Source organism: Hyaena hyaena, unplaced genomic scaffold (genome assembly GCF_003009895.1).
Source record: "Hyaena hyaena isolate Hyena2069 unplaced genomic scaffold, ASM300989v1 scaffold_29, whole genome shotgun sequence".
NCBI classification, from domain to species: domain Eukaryota; kingdom Metazoa; phylum Chordata; class Mammalia; order Carnivora; family Hyaenidae; genus Hyaena; species Hyaena hyaena.
The window spans coordinates 2,335,678-2,361,826 of NW_024080661.1; the positions used below are offsets into that span (position 1 = coordinate 2,335,678).

A 26,149-nucleotide genomic window follows, 5' to 3' on the forward strand; every position below is an offset into this window, starting at 1 on the left:
ACCCAGAAATCAAACATTGCTACAAGACCGCTATGTAACTCACAATCCACATTCAAATTCCATCAGCTTTCCCAGTGATGTCCTTTATAACTATTCCCACCCCCACCTCCCTCCACCTCCAGTCCAGGCTCCCATCCAGAATCATGCATGGCATTCAGTAGTCAAGCTCTTTAGTAGGAGGTTATGGCTTTATTTCAACACTTTGCTAAAAGCAGTTTGGAAACTCTTTTGAAAAAATACCAACTTATGAAAAACAGCGCAACCATCCCACCTCCCGAGAATGAAGATCTAGTACCACTGAGGACAGCAAAACGAAAAGTGCCAGACTCTATGGGTACTTCCCCTGAAGCCTTTGCCAATGTTTTGAGCCATGGAAATATTTGGAACAAACACAGCCACCTGATGGGATAACTTTGGAGGGAATATCCTCAAAGAGAGGCAGGACTCCTAGGGCATTTGCTTATAAATTTGCCTCATTTCATGGTAGTCAAACTGCATATCATCCTAGAGTTTCAGTTCCTGGAGAACAGAGATGGTATGATGGCACACGCTTCTTGGTTCATTTGTTGAAGTATCCGGCTGCTGGGGCTAAGCCCCGGGCTTAGTCCCCCAAAAGGGCTATTTATACTTGCCAGAAGATGAACCTTTCCCCTCTAAGGTCAGTCACGAGGGAGGGAGCGAGGCAAACGAAGATGTACGGGGCTATCAATTCCCAACAACTCAAAACACATGTCAGGCTGATGGAGAATGGAGAATGTCGGCGTTCCACCAAGCTGTGCGGTGGCCAGCTCAACTCAGGCTCCAACCAGAACTCAAGTCAGTGGTGACCAAAGTGTTTCTGTAGATCTTCTCCCTTGTGCTAGGTTCAAAGCCCTAGGTAGAGCTCAGTATTTAATTGCTCCCCTTTCTCCCTCTCTTTCTCACATCAGTGAGGCACCAAACCTTTTCACACAGCTCACACTTATTCTTTCCTCTCCATTCTGGTCCAGAATGCTGGCTCCCTGGTCTCCAGTCTCTCTTCTATCAATTCATTCTATGTAAGTACTATCACAAGATTAAGTTTCCCTTAAAAAATATCTTTATCTTTCTCTCTCTCTCTATCAATCTCTCTATCTAATTTCTCCATGTCTATATTCAATACTCCTTAAGGTTCCAGCCAAACTCACTCATCCATGAGCAAGCCATCTCTTGACCTTTGCTCTTGCCATACCCTTTCCCCATCCACCCCACTTCATCTCTCACTTCCTTAGACATCAGGTCCCCATGGCTCTTTTTTTGGGGGGGGCTGCCTATCACCAAGTCCTATAACCCTTCCCTCCCAGCTGAGTATTTAAAGCATTTGACATCTACGCTACTTATTTGGCACTTGGCATATGACCCCTTAGATAATTTTTAATGTTAATGCACCTACCCTTTCTTGTAAGAAAGACTGTAAACCCTTCAAGAGAAGATATCATGTTTATACTTCTTCTCATCTTATATTTAACGTAATGCCATATATAATGTTGGAGCACTATGCCTGTTCAGTTCTGGTGACCATGGGATTTGTTTGAAAAGGATTTATAACCAAGAAATAATAACAGCCAACATCTATTGCGTACATAACCATTAGACACAATGCCATACACTTTATGTGAACTATCTCATTTGTTACTTCCACAACCCAGTGACCTAAGGACATTATAATCCCCATTTTACTGATGAGGAAACTGAGGCCCAGAAAGGCTAAGGAATTTGCCCATGATCATCCACCTAGTGAGTGGAAAAGCTAGGATTCAACTCAAATGGTCTGAATCCAGAGCCCCTGCTTTTAACCACCATGCTATAGCCATGAAGAGGACATTCTGCCAACCCCAAAACTGTAATAATAATCATGATGCTGGTGATAATAAATAACATTTTTCTAAGGAAAATAGGGTTCTGATCTGCTCAAGCAGCTTTTCCAATGCTTGATAACTTCATTCTCACAAAGCACTTTGGAAGGAAGTAGAAGTTCAATACCTTTTTGTATGAGAAGACAGAATGAGCTGCAAAATAACATTAGAACTTCGTCTGGTCTTTAAAGGGCTACTTTCTTCTCTTCGTGTTTTGGCAAGGGATAATGGGGAAGCCTCTAACATCAGAACAGTAAGTTTATAGACCGTCTCCTGTGTTTCTGAATCCCAGGCCAGGCCAGGAATCTGTAACTTTCAGCCTCCACAGTGGCCCCCCCCGCCCCCCCCCCATTTCTTAGTGAGCTGGGGCTTAGGGGAATTTGGTGAGGATGGCAGAAAAGGGATAGGGTTGTGTTTTCTGATAATCCCGGTCAAGTTTGGGGTCCCACTGGGGCCCTCAGTCCCCCCATGACTCCAGAAAAGAAGACACAGACAACAGGAAGCATTATATGTGTTCAGCCTGTGTTCACAGAAGACATCCCAGCAAGGCAGGCCCTATCACAGCCAGCTGATGTCACCGAGAGAGGAGGGGAAGATAGAAGAAAGAAACAATGGAAGAAGAGACAAAGAGAAGGGAGGGAAGATGGGGGGGGGGAGGAAGAGCAAAGGGAAAAGCAGAGGACAGAAAGAGGGACAATTGGAAGCCATCGTCTTCCCTTCCCCCATCCCTGACCCCACGAGTGAAAGCCTCTCGTCCCTCCCTGTAATCCAGAGGGGACACAGACCCTCAACCTCCGATTTCCGGTGCTGTCTCCCCCGGCCCAGAGGTTGCAAACTGGGGAGGCTTGTAAACAGTTTGTACGATCTCCCTCCGGGTTCCCCAGGAGTTGCCCGGTCCTGGGGCCATTCCTTTCCCTCCTCCACCCCCCCACCCCCGGGGAGCTCCATCCCCGCAGACCCCAGCCAGGCTCCAGCTACCCCCCTCTCCTCCATTCCCCCAGCTCTCTGGAGGGGCTCGCGTCTCCCCGATGCGCTCCGGTCTCTGTCTGAGCCATCCATCAAGGGTGGCAGGCTGAGGGAAACATGAAAAAGAGCCTATTTGGCTATTAACATCCCCTCCCGCTTTGTTGTCTCTCTCCTCCCCACTCCCCTTCCAGCCCCCCACCCCACCCCACCCCTCCCCTTCCCCTTTTGCGGGAGACAAAACCAGACTGACAAGCTGAAGACTCAAACATTAATCAAACTGCGCTCCGGAACAACCTTTCCCTCGCATTAATAAATACATTTGCGGCCCCTCATTGGACAGTTGGCCTAATTTGTTTCTTTTTTGCGGGGTGGGGGGAGCAGCCGCGCCCGCGCCGCCCCCCGGCTCCCAGCAGCCCCGTGCAAAGCAGATGTTCCGCCGCGGACGCGGAGCTGCGCCGAGCCGCGCGCCCCGGAGGCCGCGGTTGTCATGGCGACGGCCGGGCCGCCTGCTGTCGCCGAGCACGCTGTCTCGCCCGCTCAGTGATTACCTCCATCTCCGCAGCGTTCGCCATACGGCCCGGCTTCTAATCAGATCCCCTCCCCTCCCCCGCCTCCCGGCGGCCCAGCGGAGCCCACCCTCCTCCGCCCAGCGCACTGCCCCTCCGGCTCCCACAGCCTTGGGACCTGTGAGAACTGCGGGCGCATCACTCGCTGCTTGGGAATGACTGGCCCCAGTTGGGGAGAGGTTCTGTGCACCTGAAGCCATCTTTGGCGGCCCCGGATACCCCCCATTCTTTCCACCCCCAGCGGCCCAGCTCCCAGTACTGTCCCCGGAGGCTCTTCTCCCCCCCCTTCTTGGTTATGTTGAGGCAGGTCAGCTGAGGTCCCTGAGAGAGGTAAGGCAGGCAACCCTAGTTCCCCTTCCACCTGGTCAGGACTCTTCCACTGCGATTTTGAAAACGCTAGAAATGGTGTCTCCTGCACCGACTGCGGGTGAAGGAGGCTGCTGGGGCCGTCAGAGCATTTGCCCAAGCGATGCCCCTTGTGCTAAACCCAGTGTGTTCTCAGACGAAGGGATGAGTGGAGAGACACAGGGCTGGTGCTCAAATGATGCAGCCCGGCTTGACTTTGGCCTGTGGTTGCTTTGACCCCCCCTGCCATCCCACACACCCTGTGCTTCTCATGCTTCCCAGGCTAAGGGGTTCTGTCTACAGGCGATCTCACACGCACTCCCAGCAGGCAGCCTTACAGGTGATGCACTGTGTTCTTTCTCTGGGCTTGCTAGTGGGCAAGAGGCGGTTGTAAGCCCCCAGGGCCTTGGGGTACCTGGAGGTCTTTTTCCCACCCAAGTACTAACCAGGCCCAACCCTGCTTGGCTTCCGAGACCAGACTCTGGAGGTCTTCCTACTGAAAGAGAAGAATCCTTTCCTTTAGCCTCTGAAGCTTCATTACAAGACCCAAACAACCTTTTCCAAACAGCTCTGGCTTCAGGAGAAACACGGTAATAACAGAGGCTGCAGACAAAAGGGGACACAGGGGCCAGGGGTGAGGCCCGCCCGGAAGGAGAGCAAAACACGTGGGAGAGGGATGTGAGGCTGCTGGTGTTGATTTCACATTCCAGGCTAATTCACCAGCTGGGAAGTCCAAGGTGGTTGGAGCAAAAATTAATCTGGTTTAGAGGGAGGGACCCCCTCCGAGTGATGAGAAGGGGAAAAGTTCTCCTCCGCACCAGGGAAAGCTTACATAAACACTCCCACAACATCCAAATGCCAACCTCCTCCCGATGTTTGCCTGCAAAGTCCCGGAGCAGTATCAGCCAATGAGAAGAAATGCTACTCTGGGCTCTTTCTCCCGGGTCTACTAAGAATCCTCACGTTAGAGCTGCAAGGGCCTTCCGAGATCCAAACCAATCCTTCATTTTACAGATGACAAAACAGAGACTCAGAGAGGGCCCATAACTGGCCCGAGATCCCATACCTAGCCCGTAGGGGGACCTCGCTTTGCTTTCTGCTGTGGTGGCTGCTGGTGCCCCTCCCTTTCCTCTCTCAGAGGCAACTAAGCGGCTGGGAAACTGGTTTCCAAGAGGCACAGGCAGAATCCCAAAAATCTCAGGCTTTTCTAAGCCCTTCGTCACTCTGTCTCCAGAAGACCTGTCACCTGAAGGCAATGCCACTGGAGTGACAGCTCCCGTTGGCCCTGGCCAGCCTAAGGCCTCTCTCAGGGGTGGTGGGGTGGGGAAGGAGCTTTTGTGGGGCCTCCCTCAGTCGATTGTCTGCAGCTCTGTCTTTGTCTGTCTGTCACTCAGAAGTGCACCACTGGGGGGAGAGATCAGACTGGTTGGTGGAAAGGGAGAAAGGGGCCTGTCCCTGGCAGTGAGGGGTAGGGAAGGAGGCTGGGGGATGGTACAAGCTTCTTCAATCTCTTCACCCCCACCCACCCATCCCCCCACCCCCACCCCATCCCTGCTCCAACTCCTCCCCTCCCCTGGGGCTTTGCTCATTTCCCCAGGCTTTGCTCATGTTAGGACCAGGATAGCAACTGCCCTCAAACACTCTCCTCACTTCCTGCCATCTGAAATCTTGGGTCACCATTGGCGATCTAGTCGCTTACCCTGCCGTGTCTGGAAGATCAGGGGCTGTGCAGGAGCCTAACTCAGACTTCCTAGGGAGGGGGATCATTGTGCCCCCCATTCCACATCACCACCTCTCTGACTCCACTCCTGTGCTTGTCTGTCTCCCTGCCCGGCCTGCCCCATCAGATCCCCCAGGCTCCCCCATCCCCCCACTGCATTCCCACACAAACCCATCCCCCCCTCCAGAGCCCCTGTTTTCAGGCTGCCCCAGCTTCTCCTGTACACTGCACATCTCCCCAGATGGTGCGGTTTCCAGTCTCCCCTTGCTCCCCCTGCACACGAATCTACCTCCCCAGCCTCAACAGTTTTCAGGCTTCTCACTCTGCCCCCCTGTACACGAACTGCCTCCCCAGATCCTGCTGTTTCCAGGTTCCCCCATGTTTCCCCGGTATACAAATTGGCCTCCCTGGGTTCGGCAGTTTCCAGAACCCCCTTGCTCTCTCACTAGGCAGTTCCATCTCCCCAGATTCAGCTGTTTTCAGGCCCCCCTCACTTGCCCTGTACACGGATACTTCTCCCAGGTTCTGCTGTTTCCAGGCTCCCCTATTTCCCTTGTACACGGATCAGCCTCTAGCTTATGTTGATCCCAGCTGCCTAAGGGATTCAGCAGGTTTAAAGAGAGTGGAAGGAAGAGGTGAGTCAGGAAGAGGAAGAGTAAGACTGCCATCAGGGAAGCTCCTTATTTCTCTTGTGACCTAGAGCCCTAAGCTGCTTGCACATGTCAGTCTCTGCGCCTCTGGCTCTACAAATAGATCCCTTGAGCCCATGTGCCCTGGGACACCCCAATTCCCTCCTTCCTGCTGCTGCCCAGCGCCTGAGCTTTAAGTCGAGCATCCCCTCGAGGGCCCCATCTTGGAGGGGGTGTTCAGGAATGTATGCGTGCAGGATGCAGGCAGGAGCCCCCCTAAGTCCTGGGCTGTTGCTCAGCCAGCCTCCTCGTCTCTCCCCTGCTTCTCCCCTGCACCCCCCCCCAGCCCCCATACCTTCCTCTTTCTTTCCTACCTGCTGCACCTCGGCTCCTCTCAGTGTATTCAGGTAGAACTTGAAGAAGACCCCAAATGTACCCCCTCAGAACAAAAGAGGTACAGAGCCAGAGACCCCCACTTTTTTTCTTTTGGTTGATTTTCAGGATGGAGTAGTATTAATCCCATGTCCTGGAAATCCATTCTGTCCCTAGACCAGCATCCTGGCGTGCTTCTCCAGCCTTTGTAAACCCTTGTTTCGTCCTTGGGGCACAAGAGCAGGCTTCCTGCGTTCTAATCCTTGTTGAGGATGGGACTAGAAGGGGCGGTGTGGGGCGCAGTGCTCCGCAAGGTTTTCCAAGATTCTCACCTTCTCTGATTCATTTAATATTGTCCCCCGGAGTTTCTAATGGACCCTAGGGAAGTGTGTCTGATTCTGCATCTCCCTCCTGCATGCACCTACCCACCTACGCACCCATCAGCCTAATCCTGGCCCTTCTGATGCCCCCTCCATCTTTCTGGTTCTAGCAAACATTCTGGGTTTCAAAGAGAACACATAGGAAGGGCAGACCCACCGAGTCCAGGACATTGGCCTAACAGAAGAGAGACCTTTCTTCCAAGTGAAGCCCACACCATCGTTCAAGACCTCACTGCTTGTGATTTCAAGACCACAGTAGCTCTGGTTTTCCCCAGCTGTGCAGTGGGATGACTCACCCACAGCTCCGGATGCAGATAAAATTACGTATGCCGAGGAAACAGAATTCTTCTACCTAACCCAGCAAATGTAAGCTATGTACCTAAGTCTTGTTAAAAGAAATCTACGCGAGGAGCTTTTTTGTCTTTTGTGTACATATTCTCTCCTTTCTCTGTTTGAAAATAAATGCAGTGGGGGGGGGACTCATTTATTAATTTCATTATTTTAAAATCTCTATTGGAGTTGCCGTACCTGGAAACCATACAAACCAGCTATATGTACTTGTCAGTTAACATCTAGTCTTCAGATGGATGAATTTTAATGTGTGTAAATCATACCTCAAACAGTCTGCTTGAAAACATGCAAGGAGGGGTGCCTGGGTGGCTCAGTCAGTTGGGGGTCCGACTTCAACTCAGGTTGTGATCTCCCAGTTCATGGGTTCGAGCCCCGCGTTGGGCTCTGTGCTGACAGCCAGCTCAGAGCCTGGAGCCTGTTTCAGATTCTGTCTCCCTCTCTCTCTGACCTTCCCCTGCTCATGCTGTCTCTCTCTCTCTCAGAAATAAATAAAACATTTAAAAAAATAACAAAAAAGAAAAATAATTTAAAAAAGAAAACATGCAAGGAAAAGATGTGAATTGGGGATTTTGAGGCAACAGCCTCATTTTCTTTTTTTAATTGCCCAAGAAGGCAGTTTGTGTCGTGGCAATTCTATGTATCAGTGTTAGATTCCAACGTTCTGCAGAAAGCAGGGGGCAGAGGGGCAGAGGGAGGTGAGCAGGGCTTCAGGAAACCCTCTTTCCTGCTTACAGCTCTCACATGTTAGTTAGCTCTGTGACCTGAAGCCACCTTTTAGCTCCACCTCCCTCATCTGAGGGTCTCTAGCTTGCTCTCCCACAACTACCCAACTTTCTTTTTCTACCTCAGAGTATAAGCTTTGTTCCGTGCTCAGAGCCACTCAGCCCTCTCCCAATTTCCAACTACCCTAAGGAGCGGGGTCGAGTCTCCAGTGTTGAAACGGAGACCTGGTTTTCTTGACAGTGTACGGATCAGAGACTCTGCTATTTCAGTGCAATTGTCCCTGGCTCCTAGGGTCCCTCTCCCCTTTCCATCGATGCTCAGGCCTCTCTCATGAGAGGTAACTGCTTCATGTGGGGTAACTGCCGGTAGGCGGTGGGGAAGCCGCTAGATGTGGTGTCTGCGGGCTTTCACTGCCCCAACTGGATCCTAGCTGGGCAAGGAAGAGGTGGGGCTGTCTTACAGCACCATCTTCTGGGCAGACCTGTGAGAGGCGAGACTTCTTGCTGCCATTCAGAGAAGGCGGAGAGAAGTTTTGGTCTTAGGAGTTTTAAAAATCTTGGGGTGCCTGGGTGGCTTGGTCGGTTAAGCGTCCGACTTCGGCTCAGGTCACGATCTCACAGTTCGTGGGTTCGAGCCCCACGTCGGGCTCTGTGCTGACAGCTCAGAGCCTGGAGCTGCTTCCAATTCTGTCTCTTTCTCTGCAGCTCACCTGCTCATGCACTCTCTATAACTCTCTCTCTCAAAAGTGAATAAGCCTTAAAAATTAAAAAAAAAAAAAAAGAAGTTTTAAAAATCTCATCTGCTTCCCCATCACCAAGTTCTGATTTCTGGACTTTCCCAGTCATCTCTTAGGAGAGACTGTTCCAGGAGACCCCCAGCCTTTTGAACCCAGGGCTGGACCCTCCAGAGTGGTAGGGATGGTCCCTAACCCACCGGACCCAAAGCACCTGAGGCCAGTCTCCTCCAGTCATTCTGTCAGTGAAGCCCTTGTCTCTACATATCTTCTCCAAGCGTCCCCAACACACCCACCTCAGGAACCCCTGTCAGTCACTAAGGAGCTGTTGCCTGGAGGTAGGGGCATGGCCTCCATGACTTTCAGAGTTTTCTTGTATCCTCAAGTTTTCCTGGATGAGGACTTATTGCAGCCAGGAGAATGAGATACAAATCTTCAACGCCTTAAAAATCAAGGGAGGGAGCACCCAGGTGGCTCAGTCAGTTGGGCATCCAACTTCGGCTCAGGTCATGATCTCACTGCTTGTGAGTTCGAGCCTCATGTCAGGCTCTGTGCTGGCAGCTCAGAGCCTACAGCCTGCTGCTGATTCTGTGACTCCCTCTCTCTCTGCCCCTCTCCTGCTCATGCTCTCTTTTTCTAAAAAATAAATAAATGTTTAAAAAATTTTTTAAAGAATCAGGTGAGTCTGCTGGTCTGGTCAAAGAGAATCAGGTCGCTCTGGGTATTTTTTTTTTTTTTCTGTGTGTGTGTGTGTGTGTGTGTGTGTGTGTGTGTGTTTTCAGACTGGGAATAGGTGAGGATGATAAGAGAGTACCAAATAAATATATAAGCTACACTGTGAATTTATTACTTTGTAGCATATATTTTAGGACCTGAATATCCAAACCATTGCCCTTAACAAAGTGGTCTCTTTTGGAAGCTCTCTTTTGGGATGATTACCTAGGATTATCTGAATTAATTCAAAAGCACCGCTTCAAATTCTGACTCAAACTCTGAATGGAACTTGACTTCCACAAGCTCTTTGGTGACAAGATTCTCAGCCAAGCTGGGGAGGCACTGTTTTAGGTAAAGAATGAGAAGTGAGCGTTATGGAAATGACTGCGTTCTGTGAGTCATACGCTGACCCTAAGTTCTTATTTGCCTCTTCAAACCACATTTCACATCGCTGGGAGAGTTCCTTGCTCAGAACACAGAGTTGACGTCACTTAACTTCTTGAAAATCTTCAAGGGCGCCCGATAGCCTTCAGAATATAAGCCAAGCTCCTTAGCTCTGTGGCGGGGCAAAGAGCGATGGGCAACAGAGTCAGACCAGCATGGGCTTAAATCTCATCTCTGTCCCATGAGGCAAATTACCCAAACCCTCAGGTCCCTCAGATGTAAAGATAAGGCTAACAGTATCTACCTTGTTAGGTTGTTTTGAGGACCATAGTGTTTGTAGGCTGTACAGAGTAGTGGTAAACTCAGTATGTGGCCGTGACTCTTCAGCGTATAGCATTCAACACTCACCTCCATCCAGCAGCAACCTGTAGGCAGAAGCCTCCTGTCTCAGCGCACCCCAGGCCCCCTCACAGAGGCGCGTGTACCCTCTCCGGCTACATTCGCCTACCTGCACCTCCTCAACCAGCGATTCTCTGCTCTCTGCTTTACAAATTTTATTACCCACTTTGTAGCGTCTCTTTCCCTGACTTCTTTCGACAGAACAAAACCATGGTGTAACACCCCATCTCCTCTGTCAATATCTATAATTTCTGCATATGTCACTTTGTTTCCTGTCATATCAGGAGCTGTGTCTTCCAATTCTTGTTAGAAGCTCCCACCACCTTCCAGCAAGGTGACCTGCTCAGAACAGACAGTAAGCAAATGTCTGTTGAAAGAATTCACTCCAAACAAAAGTGAATTTTACTAGCACGACGATGACGACGACTACTGCTACTACTTTGCATCGGTAGTGCACTTCTTATCAAAGTCCACATGTGTTTCACAACGGCTCTCATTTCTTTGGATCCTCATCTAGGATATTTTCCAGTTTTAGTATTTAGTATTTATAGATCCCAAAACCATTCTCTACTTTCAGCCCTCCACCCCGACCCCACTGCCAGATCTGGAGTCAGTCACTTCTAAATCAGTCTCCCTCTCTTCTTTCTCTAGTACCTGGCTCATGGCAAACACTCAAACACTTGAATGAATGAAAGAATGAATGAATGAATGAATGAGTGAATATAATGTAGGAATATTGTTAAATGAACAAGACTCTGTCTAGAGGGAAAGGGAGGTCTGTAGGGTTGTGTCAACCCTGCTTTGGGTAGAATTTTCAACTTTGCCTACATCAGGTTCTGGAGCTCAAGGGGTATTTACTAGAAATTCAGAGGTAAGATTTTCTCTCTCTGTCTCTAGAGTTTCAAAGGTAGATTGAGGGCAGAAAGTGTGCGCTTAGGTGGGTCTCTCTAGCTCATGCCCCGCCCCTCCCCAGGCCTGGTTGGCTCCTCCGTAGGCGAACTGGGCCTCCCAGCGACGGCACGCTCTGTCCCGCTGCCGTCCGGCCGACCGGGAGCCATCCGTCACTGTCTGGACGCAAGCCAATCCGACCAGCTCCGCCTTCCTGCCAGCCAATGGCCAGAAAGCTGGGGGCGCGCGTGGAGGGAACTGGAGCGACCAGCTCAGAGTGGTATAAAGGGGCCCGAAGGCCTGGCAATACAGTGTTCCCAGCCCGGTGTAGGTGTGACGAGGGTTCCTCCTGCGAGCAGAGTCCCGGGGCCAGTGCTTCTGCCTGCGCCCTCTCGTCTGCACCCAAGCCAGACAGTCTCGGTTTCTGACTTGCCCCGGTGCCCATTCTGCAGGAGAAAGGGAGCGCCCTGAAGTCCCCTTCCCCGTATATACTCGAGACCCGCTGGGTCTCCCAAGAGGGCAAAGTGGAGGGGGAAGCAAACAGACAGGAAGGGGCCCTGGGGAGGAGAACAGACGGGAAGGCAAGGCTTCCGCGGCCGCTCCCGCCGGGAACCGCCGACCGCCGTTCCCGAAACCGGGCCCAGGGCAGACGGCGCGCCCGCCTGCCTGGTGCTGCGCGCTCCCCTCTGTGCCCGCCGGCTCCGGGCTGGGGCAGCGCTAATGAGCGACCTGCGGGAAAGCGGTGCCGGCGGGCAGAGCTCTAGGCAGAGCGCCAGGCCCGCCGTTCAGGCGGCTCCGCGGGGCTGCGGGCGCCGAGGGGCCCGGGGACGCAGCGGACTCTCCGCCTCGGCTCCCAGAGGGCCCGGCCGGCAAACTTGGGATCCCCGGGAAAGGGCAGCACGCCCTCCCTGCCCGCACTTCCCGGCTTCCGCTGCCTTCTCTGCGCTGTCCTTTCCCCGCCGCGGGCGTGGGTCGGCTGCTTTGTTGCAACCCCCTTCCCCGTAGTCCCTTAGTCGCAGCCGGCGAGGACACCTTTCTTGTCACCTCTCTGCTACTATGCCCCCTCCAATCATTCCTCTTAAACCAGTACAGTCCCTGTGTGGCCCTAGGTCAGGGGGCGCGGGAAAGCCACCTCCCTCCAGCAGTTCTTCTTGAGCCCGGCTTTGCGGAAACTGCCGCAAACAGTTTAACTTTCAGAGCCTCGGTGTTGCCCCTCCGTAAAATGGGGATAGCATCTCATAGTCCCCAGGAATTCGGTGAGCCTGTTTGTGTGAAGTGTCAGGCATAACTATTCCAGTCCCTGCAAAACTGGAATTGCAGGGTCTGGGCAGGCGCCACCGGGTTGCCAGGAAGCTAATTTGCCCCTCTCGACCTTGCGGTCGTTTAGAGGGAGTGGATGGAGCCGGGCACCGGATGAGGCCGCATAATTGCCAAAGTATTCGTGGAGAACTTCTTACTTCCCGTCGCCACACTGGCCCCTGAACTCTACAGCATTTAACTGCATATTCTTTTTTCCCTTTCAGAGTTACCTTTTTGCATTATTTACTGGAATGGGTTATGCACACAGTGCTTTACAATGTATTTGTTTATATAACTATATCTTTATCATTTTCTCTAATTACAGAAGTAGTCAAGGCCACTATAAATATCCAATCTTAGAGTGTTTCATAATGTAGGACGTGGTAACCCGCAGGGACAGCTTCTATTAACATCCAAGGCTCGCTGCTCTTTTTACTGTAGTGGCTGGCAGAAATTCGTGCGCCGGAGCTGGCGGGGAACTCGCAGGGCGGGTCAAGCGTGCTGGTTGCTAGGGCAACGCCCTGCTGTCAGTGTTGGAGGCCTGGGAGGAACTTAGGAGTCGGGTTGGTCCCGCCCTGGAGGCGGGGTTAGTCAGGGCATCAGGACCCGGAGGGAGAGCGTTTCCCGCCTTTCCCTCCAGGTGGCGCTGTAGGATCGCGGATGCGGCCCTAGGGCTCCCCACGGCGCAGCGTGCCGGCGAGGGGCGGGGCCGGGGCGGGGATTTGGGCGTGGCCGGGGCGGGATTTGGGCGGGGCGTGGATCTGCGGCTGCTCTTAAAAAGGTAGCCAGGGCCTTGCGCTGTCCCGGGACGGACCCTGAAGCACTCTAGAGGACTTAGGTACAGAGACGCAGAGAATGGGCTGGCTGATGCTTCCTCGCCGCCAGCCTCCAGGCCCAGCCATGGCAAACTTGCAGGGAGGATGTACGCTAGCCTAGGAATTCCGCTGTACCGGTCAAGCCAAGAAAAACGGGCGTGTTGTTTCTCAGTTTGTCTAGAGGAAGCCTTACGCCCTTCCCTTTTGGAAGCCGGGAATGGAAAAAATGACGTAAAGAATCCCCAAAAGGGTCACTATGTGTGTACCATCTTTAGCTCTCTTGTTCCCGGAGGTATGCGCCATACAGGGGTACCATCTTTTGTCTTCTTTCCCCCGAATGAGCGCCGTTATCACCCGTTATTACTTTTTACCGTGTCACACAATCCTATCTGGCTCTTCTCATCACACATGGGGCTCCGTGGTATCCGTGTCACACCCCCTCAGGAGGATAAATCGTCCCCTTTCCCTCGACCCACCCCCTCCCCGATCATAGGACTTGAGGGATACGGCGGGGCACCCTGGTACTGGGCATCCTGAAGATGAGGCCCAGGGAGTGCAGGAGCCCGTATCAGAACGTAAACACACTTCTCAGGCCCAGAGACGAGGAGGCCATTGGCAGAGGACAAAGCAGGTTTATTAGGGCTCTGGGGCCAAGGATGCCTAAGGTCTGAGTTAAGGCTGCTCAGCTGGTTCTCATGGCCCGAAGGGCAGGCCAGGGCAGTGAGAAGGGTGAGTCACTAATGAAGCCAAATCTTTGCATCTCAGAGTCCCTGGCCAGAGACCTCAGGAGTCAGTTCTGGGAGGGCCTCGGGGTATAGAGAGGTCTCTCCTCTCTCCAAAGGTCTTTCAGGTTTTGACAGGATTGAGGAAATGCTCCGGGGGCAGGAAGCCCTGAATGCACAGCCTTCATTTCAGTAACGACCATTTAATTTGTTCCTTGGCAGACTGGAGAACCTGGGGGATAGGGAAAAAGGTTGAAAGACTTGGGGGGGCGGGGGGAATATCAAGCGCTGCAGAATTCGCTTCAGTGAGGGCCAGGTCTACAAGCCCACTTTTCCTAAGTGTCCCGGTGACCCTCTGTCACTAGGTGGCAGCAGCTCATCTCTGCCAGGCCTAAGTGGGGCTGGGCCAGCCACAGAGCCGTCCAGACTGGCTGCAGCCAGCTCCCGGCCTAGGCCCAGGCCTGCCCAGCCCTCCACTGTTCCCGCATCTGCCGCCCTGGGTGTGGCAGCAGGCCCCGTCTCCCCCGTGCCACGCCAGGCGAGCGCCTGCCCAGAGTGCCACGTCTAGGCAGAGGCTAGGCCCAGGCCAGACACTTCCTGTGCCCAGACACCTCAGCAAACCCCCTAACTCTGGTCTCAGCGGGCAGCATGTCCCCAACGCCCCACCCCCACCCGCCGCTGATGTGGCACAGCTGGCAAAGGGGGCTGGCCTGGTGCCGCCACGGGCCACCTGCGCTCAGATGCGGTCAGTCTCACATCCTGCCGAGGAAAACAGCCTCAGTCCGGGACTGCGACAAATCCACACAACTGTGCACACACACAGCGCCAACATGGTGGGGACCCCAGAGACGTCCCTCAGGTCATCCCTCCAGCCATCGGGCCTCATTCTCCTCCACTGAAGTCCCTTCCCACACTGTATGTCCCTTCCTCCTGCAGTCTCCATCCCGTCTCGGGGACAGCCTGGCCCTGGGGTTCTCCTGTACTCCCAGCAAGAAACTTAACTTTCCCCTCATTTCGTCTCCCATTCACCACCTCCCACTCCTTTGGTTTTTCACTCAAGAATTCCATTAACGTGCTGCGTCTTCATACTTTCCCTCGTCAGAAAAAAATAGGAGCTGGGTGGGCTACGAGCGTTTCCAAGCATTTGCTTTTCTAATTCTCATAATAACTCTAGGAGGCGTGTCCTGCGATGATGTGGGGCCCTGAGAGGTTGAGTAACTTGCTGTGGGTCACCCAGCTTGCAGGTGGGGGTGGGGATCATGCATCCTGGGAGGACTCCCACCAGCGCCTGTGTTCTCAACTGCTCGGCTCGTTGCTCTCCAGCCTCTTTCTGACCTGAAAACTGCCATGTGGCTCCTCTTCCCAGTAAGGCATGAGGAGGCACGGGGGACCGGGAAGAGGGAGAGGCAGCGTCGTGAGCAGCAAAGGCAGTGAAGGAAGTGGGCACCACACCTGGGGCTCCACACGGGATGGCTTGGGTCCATCTCCGCCTTAGCTACCACAGCAGGAGGTAGTTAGTGCACCAGGGCAGGAAGTTCCATAGAAGCAGGATTAGTCTGGGCAGAGAGACCTGTGGGCAGACAGAATGGAGGTCAAGCAGTCAGTCTGACAGGCAGGAAGTTTGCGCAGCTGCGGAACCAGTCGGGCCATGGATCCAGGAACCTGAGTCCTGGCGCACATGCATTCCCAGACAGGACCATGCAGGAGACTGGCTGGGACGGACTTTCTCACAGCCAGGTCATGCAGGGGCAAGGTGGCAAGTGGTGAGTGGAGTTGGTTAGATCCTGTCACGGATTTGAGGGTCCCTTAACAACGCCAGCAGGAACCCTAAACAGCAAGGGGTGAGGGGCTGGAGGAAAACTATTTGCTACCCCTTCCAGGTTTGGGGGGAGCATCAGGGGCCCACAAGTCCCCAGAATGCTTTGCGGGACAAGTGACCCGGTCATCTCCAGGGCGGTTGCTTACTCTGGGTTTTCAGCCAAGGCCACCAAGCCAGGAGATGAGGTGGGCTGCTGGTGAGGCATGCGTCATTTATTAAGACCCAGCTCTGCACCATCTTGGAGACTGCGGAAGCCTCCAGGGACTCTCTCCAAGAGATGGCCTGCCACTGCCTCATCCCTTCCCTCCTGCACCCCTGACTTCTCAGCCTCGATAGTCACTGGGTCCCCCACACCCCGGGAGGTTCTGGTCTCCTCCCTCCATCCCATTTCTAGTCAAGGCAGACGACGGGGGCCTACCTGGGCCACACTCTGTTCAGTCAGGCTGCTGTCATCTGCCTGTGGGGAAGCAACATCAGAGGGTGGTCAAGGCCAGGGGAGGCCACTGGGTAAAGAAAGAGAGGTGAAGGAAAGGGGCTTTGGAGGGGGTGGTGGGGCAGTGCAGTGGTTAGCAAGTCCAGAAGTGCACCTGTACTACGCCCCAGCCTACCGCTTGAAAGCCAAGACCCCGTCAATGGGTGCATGGAGAGCAAGGGCATGAAGGGGAATAAAGATGGGAGAAAAGGTTTCATCCAGACTTGAGAAGCCAAACTAGGCAGGGAGGGTTTATCTGTACCCCCCACTCTCCAAACTCAAGGCCATAGCAGCCATCTGGGGCCTTTTGGTGAATTTCTTTCTTTCCACAGTCTGTACGTACTTCCCACTGGGGAGGATGGTGACTGGGGAGGATGGTGAGGTACTTGGGAATTCTAAAGGGGGAAGGGCAGGAGATCTCTTGTACTAACTGTCACCCCCCCCCCCAACCTGCCACAAGTGCATCAACCCAGTAGTTGCTTCTGCAGGCGAAGCCTGGGTTCCTAGCATCCCGCCCACACCAGGAGGGAGGGGGTGGGGAGGGTGGGAAGGGCAGCCTGGAGGAGATGGGAGTGAGGGGCATGCAGGAAGATTCTTACCCTAAAATTCACCTTCTGGATCACTTGCTGGGGGTCGCTCTCCAGAATCACGCTACAGGATGAGAAACCAGGAGGAAAATCAATGCCACAACACTCCCCTCTGCTGCTTCTCCCTGCTAAGCCTCCCCCTTCTTTGACCCGCCCTTACTGCATCCTGCAGCAGCCCCCCTCCTGGGTCCCCTCCTCTGATATTCCTCAGCCAGAACTCTCACTCACTATGGACAGCCCTCAGCTTTGATTCCTCTCCACACCAAACCTGGTGGTCACACACTTGTCACTGGGCAAAAGTTTTTTTTTTTTTTAATGTTTTATTTATTTCTGACAGAGAGAGAGAGAGACAGCATGAGCAGGAGGGTCAGAGAGAGAGGGAGACACAGAATCCGAAACAGGCTCCAGGCTCTGAGCTGTCAGCACAGAGCCCGAGGCGGGGCTCGAAGCCACGACCTGTGAGATCATGACCTGAGCCCAAGTCGGACGCTTAACTGATTGAGCCACCCAGGCGGCCCTGGGCAAAAGTTTTGAAATGGGGTGAGGGCAGTCCAGTCTAGAATGATCAGAGGGTCAAAAACAGAGACTGAAAAACTTGGAGCCCTTGAAAGTTCGATTCGCATTCTGGGTCTAGGGATGGATTCAGATGCGATGAAGGAAGGGAGGCCCCCTGGTCATCCCACCTTGTTTCACTATTATTCTACCTCACAGGGCCATACTGCACATGAAAGAAGTGAAACACTTAAAATAAGAATCTGTCTTCCGTTTCGACAGACCCAAGTTTCAAGGCTTTTCTCAGCCAGCAGTCAGTCTTGCACGATACAGAGGGGGCGCTATGAAGCTGTTGTGAGTATGCTTCAGGGTGCGGGTGTGAGGGCTGGGCACTGTGGGTGGGACAGAGGCCGTGGGACTGACTGAGTGCTCCCCTTTACTCAGAGGCTCCTCCAATGCAGAAGCTGAGTTTTTCTCTCAGACCAGTCCCAGGGAAGTGAACAGGCACTTCTCGAAGAGCCTCTTTCAGGTCCTATCACTGGGGCACCTGGCAGCCCCTTACCAGAGATCCTCTCACCCATAAGACATGTCAGGGCGCCTGGGTGGCTCAGTCGGTCAAGTGTCCGACTTTGGCTCAGGTCATGAACTTGCGGTTAGTGAGTTCAAGCCCTGCATCAGGCTCTGTGCTGACAACTTGGAGGCTGGAGCCTGCTTTGAATTCTCTGTCTCCCCCTCTCTCTGTCCCTCCCCCACTTGCACTCTGTCTCTCAAAAATAAATGAACATTTTTAAAAAATACAGAAACACCCCCAGTTCCGGCACTGTCTTAACTGACACCTCCCTGATTTTCCTTGGAGGGAAACTGATTTCCTCAGGGGGGTGCTCAGAGATCTAGAGGCATATAAAGCTTACATCCTCCTTGCCAAGGGCTTTTCCAAGGCCCTGCACTTTTTTTAAAATTTTATTTATGTTTTATTTATTTCTAGGAGAGAGAGAGAGAGACAGCGTGAGCAGGGGAGGGTCAGAGAGAGGGAGTCACAGACTGAAACAGGCTCCAGACTCCGAGCTGACAGTCAGCACAGAGCCCGACGCGGGGCTCGAACCCACGAGCTGCGAGATCATGACCTAAGCGAAAGTCGGACGCTTAACTGACTAAGCCACCCAGGCGCCCCTCCAAGGCCCTGCACTTTTATATCTGTAATAGTGTGTGTGTGTGTGTGTGTGTGTGTGTGGTTATATTCCTTAAAGAGTTTCCACCAAATTGCATATACTTCTGATCCCACAAAGCCTGGTCGTATCCCACTCACTTCGGGGTTCCGGCAATTAGCACAGGGCCTTGCCTCAACAGGCAGTCGACAAAGGGAAGGAGGAGGGAAGGAGAAAGAAATCCCACAGTACCCCATCTTCCAGGGTGTGTGGGGGACAGTGTCACGGAAAGAGCACAGTCTCTGGAACCATGTATGTAGGTGTTTGATCTTGGCCTTGCTGCTCCCTCGCCATGAACCTTGGAGAGGTCACTTGAATCTCTGAACCTCTGTTTCCTCATCTCTAAAATGGATGTTATGAAAGAGGCATGGGTTTAAGGTGATTGGTCTCTATTATCCTTTGCCCCACAGCCAGAACTTCCTTTTCTCCCTCAATATCACCTCCCATGGAAATTCACTAATCAACCCGTCTCGTATGAGCTCCCGGCTTCCTAAGCATAGTGGCTGCATAGCAGTTTATTGAACGAGGGCCATGAGTGTCGCCTGCCTCACCTCATTTAATCCCCACACCCCATGAGGTAGGTAGTCAGTCCCCATCGGAAAGATGAGGAAAGAAAGGCTGAGGCAGGATGAGCAACGGGCCCACGTCCCGCATCTAGCAGAGGTTAGGATGGAGCTCTGAGGGTGGGAGGTATGGAGGCAGTAGGGAGCAGACTGGGGAGCTCCCAGAGCGGGCAGGGGCCTGTGCTGCCCTTTTCTTCTGGGCACTGGAGACCAAACCATTCCCCCAAACCCTGCCTATGCAACAGTCTGCCATAGTTCAGCATCTGATTACTTTCTTCCTTGCTTGACTTTGGCTAACATTGAAATCAACCTCCATCCTCATGAGTGGGTGGGAGGACGGGAGCAGTGGCAATATGCCAAGGTTTGCGGGGGGAGGGAGGCAGGGGATGGCCAGAGAGCCAACAGTGTGCTTGGTACAGTCTAGCGCTGTTGACCCTCAAAGCTACCTCCCGCTGTGAGTGTCCCTTAGCGGCCCCCCCTTCTCTCCGCCCTGGCCCCGCTCCTCACCCTCCATCCACGATCTCGTCCAGCACCAAGAAGGCTCCGTCCATGTTCTCCAGCAACCAGCGCTTCTCCACGTTCTTCCTGAAGGCAGACACAGCACGTGGCTGTGAGAAGCTGGGTTTCTGCCTAGATGAGGCAGACTCTCTCTCTCCCCACCATCCCCTCACCCCACCCCCAACAAGCACTGGGAAGGAGAGTGTCAAGAGCAGTGAGGGAGCGCCTCTGCAAGGGATTCCTGAGCAGGGGACACGTCTGCATCCTTAGGCCCTCCTTTGCCCAGTGCATCGACACTGCTCCCACCGAGTGACCCCTAATGCACTTCATAGCTAGGTTAGATGCTACCGCCATACTATGGTTAATTGTCTTGACTGTAGACATTTATTTTTGGATTATCCTGGTTTGGTTTGCCCGGGCCATGTTCACTGGGCTAGATATCAGGTAACTGAATGGGGGTGCAGTGAAAACCATCTTGGCTTCAAGGAAAAAAAAAAACACAACACGACGAAATGGAGTTTGGGTCTCTGTTCTGATATAAACAGATGGCAACCTCACGCACATCACCCAGCTTCTCTGCACCTCATTCTCTGGCCATGCCCTCCTGTGGCTCTGCTCTAGGTGATACCACAGTGGTCCCGTCAAGGGCAGGGGCCCTGGAGGAGGGTGCTCTGGCTCCAGTCTTAGTCTTTTGGGGACTTCAGGAGAAGAGGAAGGGCCCTGCCTCTGTGATGTATAAAGGCCTGGGAGACAAAGGCCTTGAAGGGCAGAGGACCTCACTCACCTTAACACATGGTTCAGGGACTCAAACAGGCAGGTGAGGACCGACATGAGCATCAGCTGAGGATGGGTAGAGATGGGAGGAGGAAAACAAGAGAGCTTGAGGTCAAGAAGGTCAAAAGGAGAATCCAGAGCCTGCCTGTGTGGCCAATTGTCTCATCCATAGAGGACGGGGCTGGAGACTTGAGTGCAGCTTGACCTCAGGGGCGTGCCTCCTTGTGCATGGGCTGAAAAGCACTGGGGTGCCCCACTGTGGGACACTGAGTGTACCCTTCCCTAGTGATATTTAAGGAAGAAGCAAACACTTCCTGCAGAGGCCTTCATTTCTGGTTCCCAAGGACACTAAGAGGCATCGGGGATATGTACCATCCCAGAAAGAACCATTCTGGCCACTCCCCACCCCCTTAGAGCCTAGAAGGAGGGGCACCAGAACCCAGCTTCTACCCCAGAACCCAAGCCATAGACAGACCCTCCTTGTCACCCCAACCTCCTGAATTCACCTCATTCTCGTGAGAGGAGCCCACCACGTACAGGAAGAGGTCAATGCTGCTCTTGTAGACGATGGTCATGCCCCCGAAAAATGCAATCTCACCTGGAAGTGGAGGGGGCTTTCAGGTCTGGCCACCTCTGCTGGGTCCCTCGTCCTGATTTCCAGCTCTGCTGGTCTCCCCCTTCTTCCTCCTCTTTCCAAGGAGCCCTTGACAAGACTAGCGCTAGGGACGCTACCACCAGATTGCTGTGTCCTTTCCTCCAGGCTCTACTTTATTTCTAGAGACTGCCTCATTCTGAGGAGTCAACAAACCCAGCGCAGGGTCGACCTTCAGCCCCCCCGCTCCCACCATGTGCAATGCCTCGTTCCAGCCCCAGGCTGGCGGGGAACACACAATGCCATTGGCCTCTTCTGCTGAGAGGAAAGGCTTGGTGTGTTAGGTGGTGGGGGGTGGGGGTGGGGGTAAGAGTGGGATTGGGAGTGAAGTTCCCTAGAGGAAGGGAGAGAGGAACAGCTGGGAAGGAGAGGAAAAAGAACCTCTGAAAAAGAGGGGATAGCCTATGGGTACTTCTGGCCGACAGGGACAGATGTGTACAGATGGAGAGGACAGCAATATGCATCTGAGAGTTCTGGGCAAGGAAGAGGCGGACACTTACTGTCAGTCCGGCTGGTCTTGTTGAAGACATTTTTCTCAAAGGCCATCTGCTCCTTCGAGGAGGGGAATGTATCATCATAATACTATGAGAAAGGGAAGGAGAAGGGGTGATGGGTTTCCACAGAGCCTGGACCCTCCCTGGACAGGCGGAATGGTAGGTGCTGGCCAAGCAGCGGCCCGTCTCCTGTTTGTTGCCCTTTAGGCCTGTATACTCACTGTTTCCCCATAAACACACATTTTAAGCAAAGAAGGTCATAAAAAGTAGAGGAATTTTAAGCCCTGCATTTGGGAGCCCTCTCCTGATTGCCTGGCAGCTTTTGGACATTTGCCAGAGGTGCAGGGCGCTAAGGACGGGGGTGGTCACTAGGTCACACTGTTTCTTTTTTTTTTTTTTTTTTTGAATTTTTTAATGTTTTATTTATTTTTGAGAGAAAGACAGCATGAGCAGGGGAGGGTCAGAGAGAGAGGGAGACACAGAATCCAAAACGGGCTCCAGGCTCTGAGCTGGCTATCAGCACAGAGTCCGATGCGGGGCTCAAACCCACAAACTGCGAGATCGTGGCCTGAGCCGATGTCAGATGCTTAGGCCACACTGTTTCTACAGGAAGCTGAGTCTGCAGGAAAGAGCCCTTACCACAACAATCACTGTCGTAGCAGCTACTTAATTATCCCCATTTTATTGATGGGGAAACTGACGTGTGAAGAAATCCGATGATTTCCCCGACATCTCCCAGTTGTAAGGGGCAGAGCCAAGGATGGTCTGACTGCAGACAGGGTTATGGTGAAGACTCTCTAAGGGAAAGTTCCTGGTACCCCCTGCATCACTAAATCAACGTTTTCTTGTTTGGGTTCGGGGAGCCTGTTTCTCTGACTCAGTTTCTTAATCTGAACCTGGGATGGGTCCCGCTGGGACGAGGCCCCGGAGTCTCTGGCATTGCTGATCCACCTCTGGTCATCTGCCGGAGCAAAGTGTGCTCGGCTGAGCTTTCAATGTTCTGGATGTGGATTTTGCCACTTGGTAGTCCCCCCTGCAAATTAGTAGCCTCCCAGCTGGCCACTGCTGTGGTGGGCAAGCTTATTTGAATATCAGGGAGACGAAAAGTTTCAGTCCCAAACAAACACATCTATAAGGCATTTCATAGCTAGTTTAGAAGCCATAGCCCTGCTACAGTCGATTGTGTTGACGAAAGACATTAATTTTTTGGATTATTTTAGCTCGGTTCACCCAGGCCACGGAGGACAGATACCAGATAACTGGACATTGGTATAGCGAAAATCACCCTCCTGAGCTTCAAGTCAGAATACCTGAGTTCCGATCTGTGTCCTGATAGTCATACGTGTGACCTCAGGCAACTCATTTAGCTCTCTAGACCACCTCTTCTTCATTTGTGAAATCAAAGAGTTGGATTGTACGGTCTCCCAGATCTTGGCTAAATTCTCAAGACTCCTCAGACTAAATCCTCAGTGTTTACCAAACTGCAGAAGAAAAGTGGAGGTTGCCTATTTAGAATTGGAGGCTAAGACTCCTGGGGTCCAAGTTCAACACTCTACTGACCCCTCAGGAGGTCCCTTCCATGCCCAAGGTCCAGCTGGCCATCGGAAAGAATGGTAGGAAGACATTTCAGGGAATGAGAGTAGAAAGGGGAGACTTCAGGGGCCAGCAGTCTGACAAGGCAGGCGGATGCACAGAACGAGCTTTGGAGGGGTCTAAGCCAAGCAGCTCTGAGTCACAGAGCCCACGGGGGGGGGGGGGGTCTTCCCTTCTGGGAGTCAGCTGGGTGGGGACTTCTGTTTTGGGGGCTGGAGCACCGTGTGTTCAGGGGCCTTCTGGTGAGGGTGGGAGGTTACCTTGGCCAGGAGGCGGTGTCCGTCATTATCTAGGATGAAAACAGCCTTGATGGTGTAGAGGGAAGGTTCCTGCAACTGACACCAGGGGAGAGCTCCGTGGGCTCCTGACTCAAGACAGACACCCTGCCATTGGCTCTATGGCATCTGCAGGCCCCAGGGGTCCATCCTCAGGCTCCAGCGACCCCAAAGGTCCACAACTGGTTCTGGCCCAACCCTATGCTACACGGGCCATCTCCAGTGCCTGCTCCACTCCCAGGCAGAGATGTTCCACTGCTGGCCTCGGGTGGGCGCTGTGCCCACTGGGTGCAGAAGGTCCGTCCGGGCCCAAGTTCTGTCATGCACTGACTGCTCCAGAGCCCAAGTCGGAGTGTATCACAGAACCTGGGCCGGGGGGACAGCGGCGCCGAGCCTCCTCCTTCCAGCGAACCCCGGGCCGAGGCTGGACCCGCGCTCTCAGCGCGCCCCCAGCCCCCTGGCCCGGGGAGAGGGGGCGCTCCAGAAGCACACAAATCAGCCCACGGCCCGTGGGATCTCGAGTCCCGGGCAGCCCCGCCACTCCTCACCCCTCTCGGCGGAACCTCTGTCCCCCCCACCTCCCCCCAAGCCGTGCCCATCACCGCTCCGAACTGATCCAGATCTTCACCCGACGCGCGCTCAGGCCAGGCCTCCTCGCGGGTCCGCGCCCATAGAACTTTTTATCCCCTGCCCAGGCCCGGGCCCCCTTCCCGGGCGGCCGGCGGGGGCCCCAAGTTCGCGGGCGCGCGAGCCGTGAGTTGGCGGCCCCCACCCTCCACCCCAGCTCCCGCCGCCCGGGACCCCGGCGCCCGCCCGCTCCGTACCCGCAGCCCCGCCGGCTCCCCGGCTCTGGCGGGCGGCGCCGGGCCCCCGGCCTGGGCCGCCGCGGCCCCCTCCCCCGGGTGCGGACGTGGCCAGGCCTCCGGCCGCTGCATTCCGCTCGCCGCCTCGCGCTGACAGCGCCGCCCGCCGCCCCGCCTCCGCCCCGCCAGCCCGCCCTGCCCGCCGGGCCGCCCCCCCGAGGCCACCGCCCGCGCCGTCCCCGCGGCCGCAGGCCCGGCGCCCTCCCCCTGTGCCCGGCTGTGCTCGTCTTCCCTTTTCCCCCCGTGGTCCTTTCCTGTCTCTTGCCCTCCCCACTCTGCCTCCCGCCCCCCTCCGCGCTGCGCCCCGCAGCCCACCTCTCCTTCCCCCACTTCTGCCCTCTCTCCTCCTCCGTTCCTCCCTCCTCTCCGTTCGGCCAAGTCCAGAGCTCTCCGAAGCCCCATGCTGTCCCGGGACCAGCCCTGCTTTCCTCTCCTGCTTCCCCTCTGGCCCGTGAGTTTGGTTTGCACGGGTGTGCGCAGCCTGTCCTGGGGCCAAAGCCCAGTTTGGTCTCTCTGGACCCCTGGGAGATACCTCGGGGACAAATATCTCAAGTCATCCTTCGGGTCTCGGGGACAGGTTCTAGGAGTGAAAACAGACAGGAACAGTTCTGGGGAGGCCCTTCTGGCCAGAATACTTCCTCCCACTTCTCAGGAAGGGAGCCGTGGTCCCGGAGACACCTCCCCATAATCCCTCAAGACACAGGGCAGTCTGGGGCGGGACAGATGCCTAGCACCACAAATGCTTCACCAGTGGCATCAGGCGTTGCCATGCTTTGGTTTCTTTGGTCTAAATATACCGGAGTTCAGACGTTCACTTCAGGATACTTAAGGCCAGTGGGAAATTCACACTCCAAAGTTAGTGGCACTTACCCACTTGCCCATAACAACGCCACTCGGGCATTTTGCACGTGAACACTGTTACGTGCATTACCTAATGTGACTCCGACGTGTGAGGCAGGTTTAAAATGAGCACCCACATTTTAAGGGGTGGGGAGATTCAGGTTTTGTGTGACCCTGTCAGGGTGGTACAGTTAATAAAGACTGCAGTTGAATGGGGATGGGAACCAGGTTTCGGGCTTAGCATTGCTTGTTCATTCTTCTCTCCTCAAGGCCTCTTACGCTGTGTACTACACTCACTCATCCAGATGACTGCCAGGGGGGCTCTTCCTCTGCTGAGGAAGAGCTTCTCACTATTCAAGTGTCAGCTTCACCGCCAAAGGGAACCTAACCCATGGAATCTAACTTGATAGGTCTCTCTTGTCGTGTTCTCTGTCTCGGCGCCCTATTGATTTTATTTATTATTGCTTTTATATTTTATTTTATTTTTTAAAGGTATTTATTTATTTATTTATTTATTTATTTATTTAAGGTTTCTTTACTTTGAAAGAGAGAGCTGGGGAGAGGGAGAGAGAGAGAGTGTCCCAAGCAGGTTCTGCACTGCCAGCATGGAGCTTGGTGCGGAGCTTGAACTCATGAACTGTGAGATCATGACCTGAGCTGAAATCTAGAGTCAGACACTTAACCAACTGATCCACCCAGGTACCCCTTATTTTTATTTATTTATTTTTTTTTGAGAGAGAGGGCATAGGTGAGCAAGGGGCATTTGTGGGGGGAGGGGAGAGAGAGATACACTAGGTTCACCCAAAGCAGGGCTTGTTTTCAAAGCAGAGCTCGTGCTCACCTGAAGCAGGGCTCCTGCTCACGCTAAACAGGGCTTGAGCTCACCCAAAGCAGGACTCGAACTCAGGAACCACTCAGGATGTGAGCTGAAGTCAGATGCTTAACCGACTGAGCCACCCAGGTGCCCCTACATTTTTTTAAAACCAAATTCGTCTTTTTCTTTCTTTCTTTTTTTAAGTTTATTTATTCTTTTTAGGGGGATGGGCAGAGAGACAGAGTCCCAAGCAGGCTCCACATTATCAGAGGAGCCTGACAAAGAGCTCAAACTCACAAACCTGTGAGATTATGACCTGGGCAGAAAA

At 53.7% G+C, this 26,149-nt stretch overlaps 1 protein-coding gene across 4 annotated transcripts; it reads right to left on the bottom strand.

Moving 5' to 3' along the window:
* Positions 1-13,770: 13,770 nt before the first annotated feature.
* COPZ2 (COPI coat complex subunit zeta 2) lies at positions 13,771-24,263 on the bottom strand. 4 transcript variants are annotated; one of them, XM_039227655.1, is made up of 10 exons: positions 24,129-24,263; positions 23,290-23,364; positions 21,443-21,524; positions 20,797-20,888; positions 20,301-20,356; positions 19,526-19,603; positions 16,771-16,822; positions 16,118-16,156; positions 15,333-15,450; positions 13,771-14,112 (listed from the first exon to the last, which is right to left on the bottom strand). In XM_039227655.1, the coding sequence occupies exons 1-9, from the start codon at positions 24,237-24,239 to the stop codon at positions 15,376-15,378; spliced, it is 660 nt and encodes a 219-aa protein (XP_039083586.1). In that variant the 5' UTR covers positions 24,240-24,263; the 3' UTR covers positions 13,771-14,112; positions 15,333-15,375. The 4 variants fall into 4 exon arrangements, with proteins under 4 accessions (XP_039083586.1, XP_039083587.1, XP_039083588.1 ...); XM_039227656.1 differs by lacking the exon at positions 15,333-15,450; XM_039227657.1 differs by lacking the exons at positions 15,333-15,450; positions 16,118-16,156 and having other exon boundaries at positions 16,783-16,822.
* Between the last annotated feature and the right edge of the window lie 1,886 nt (positions 24,264-26,149).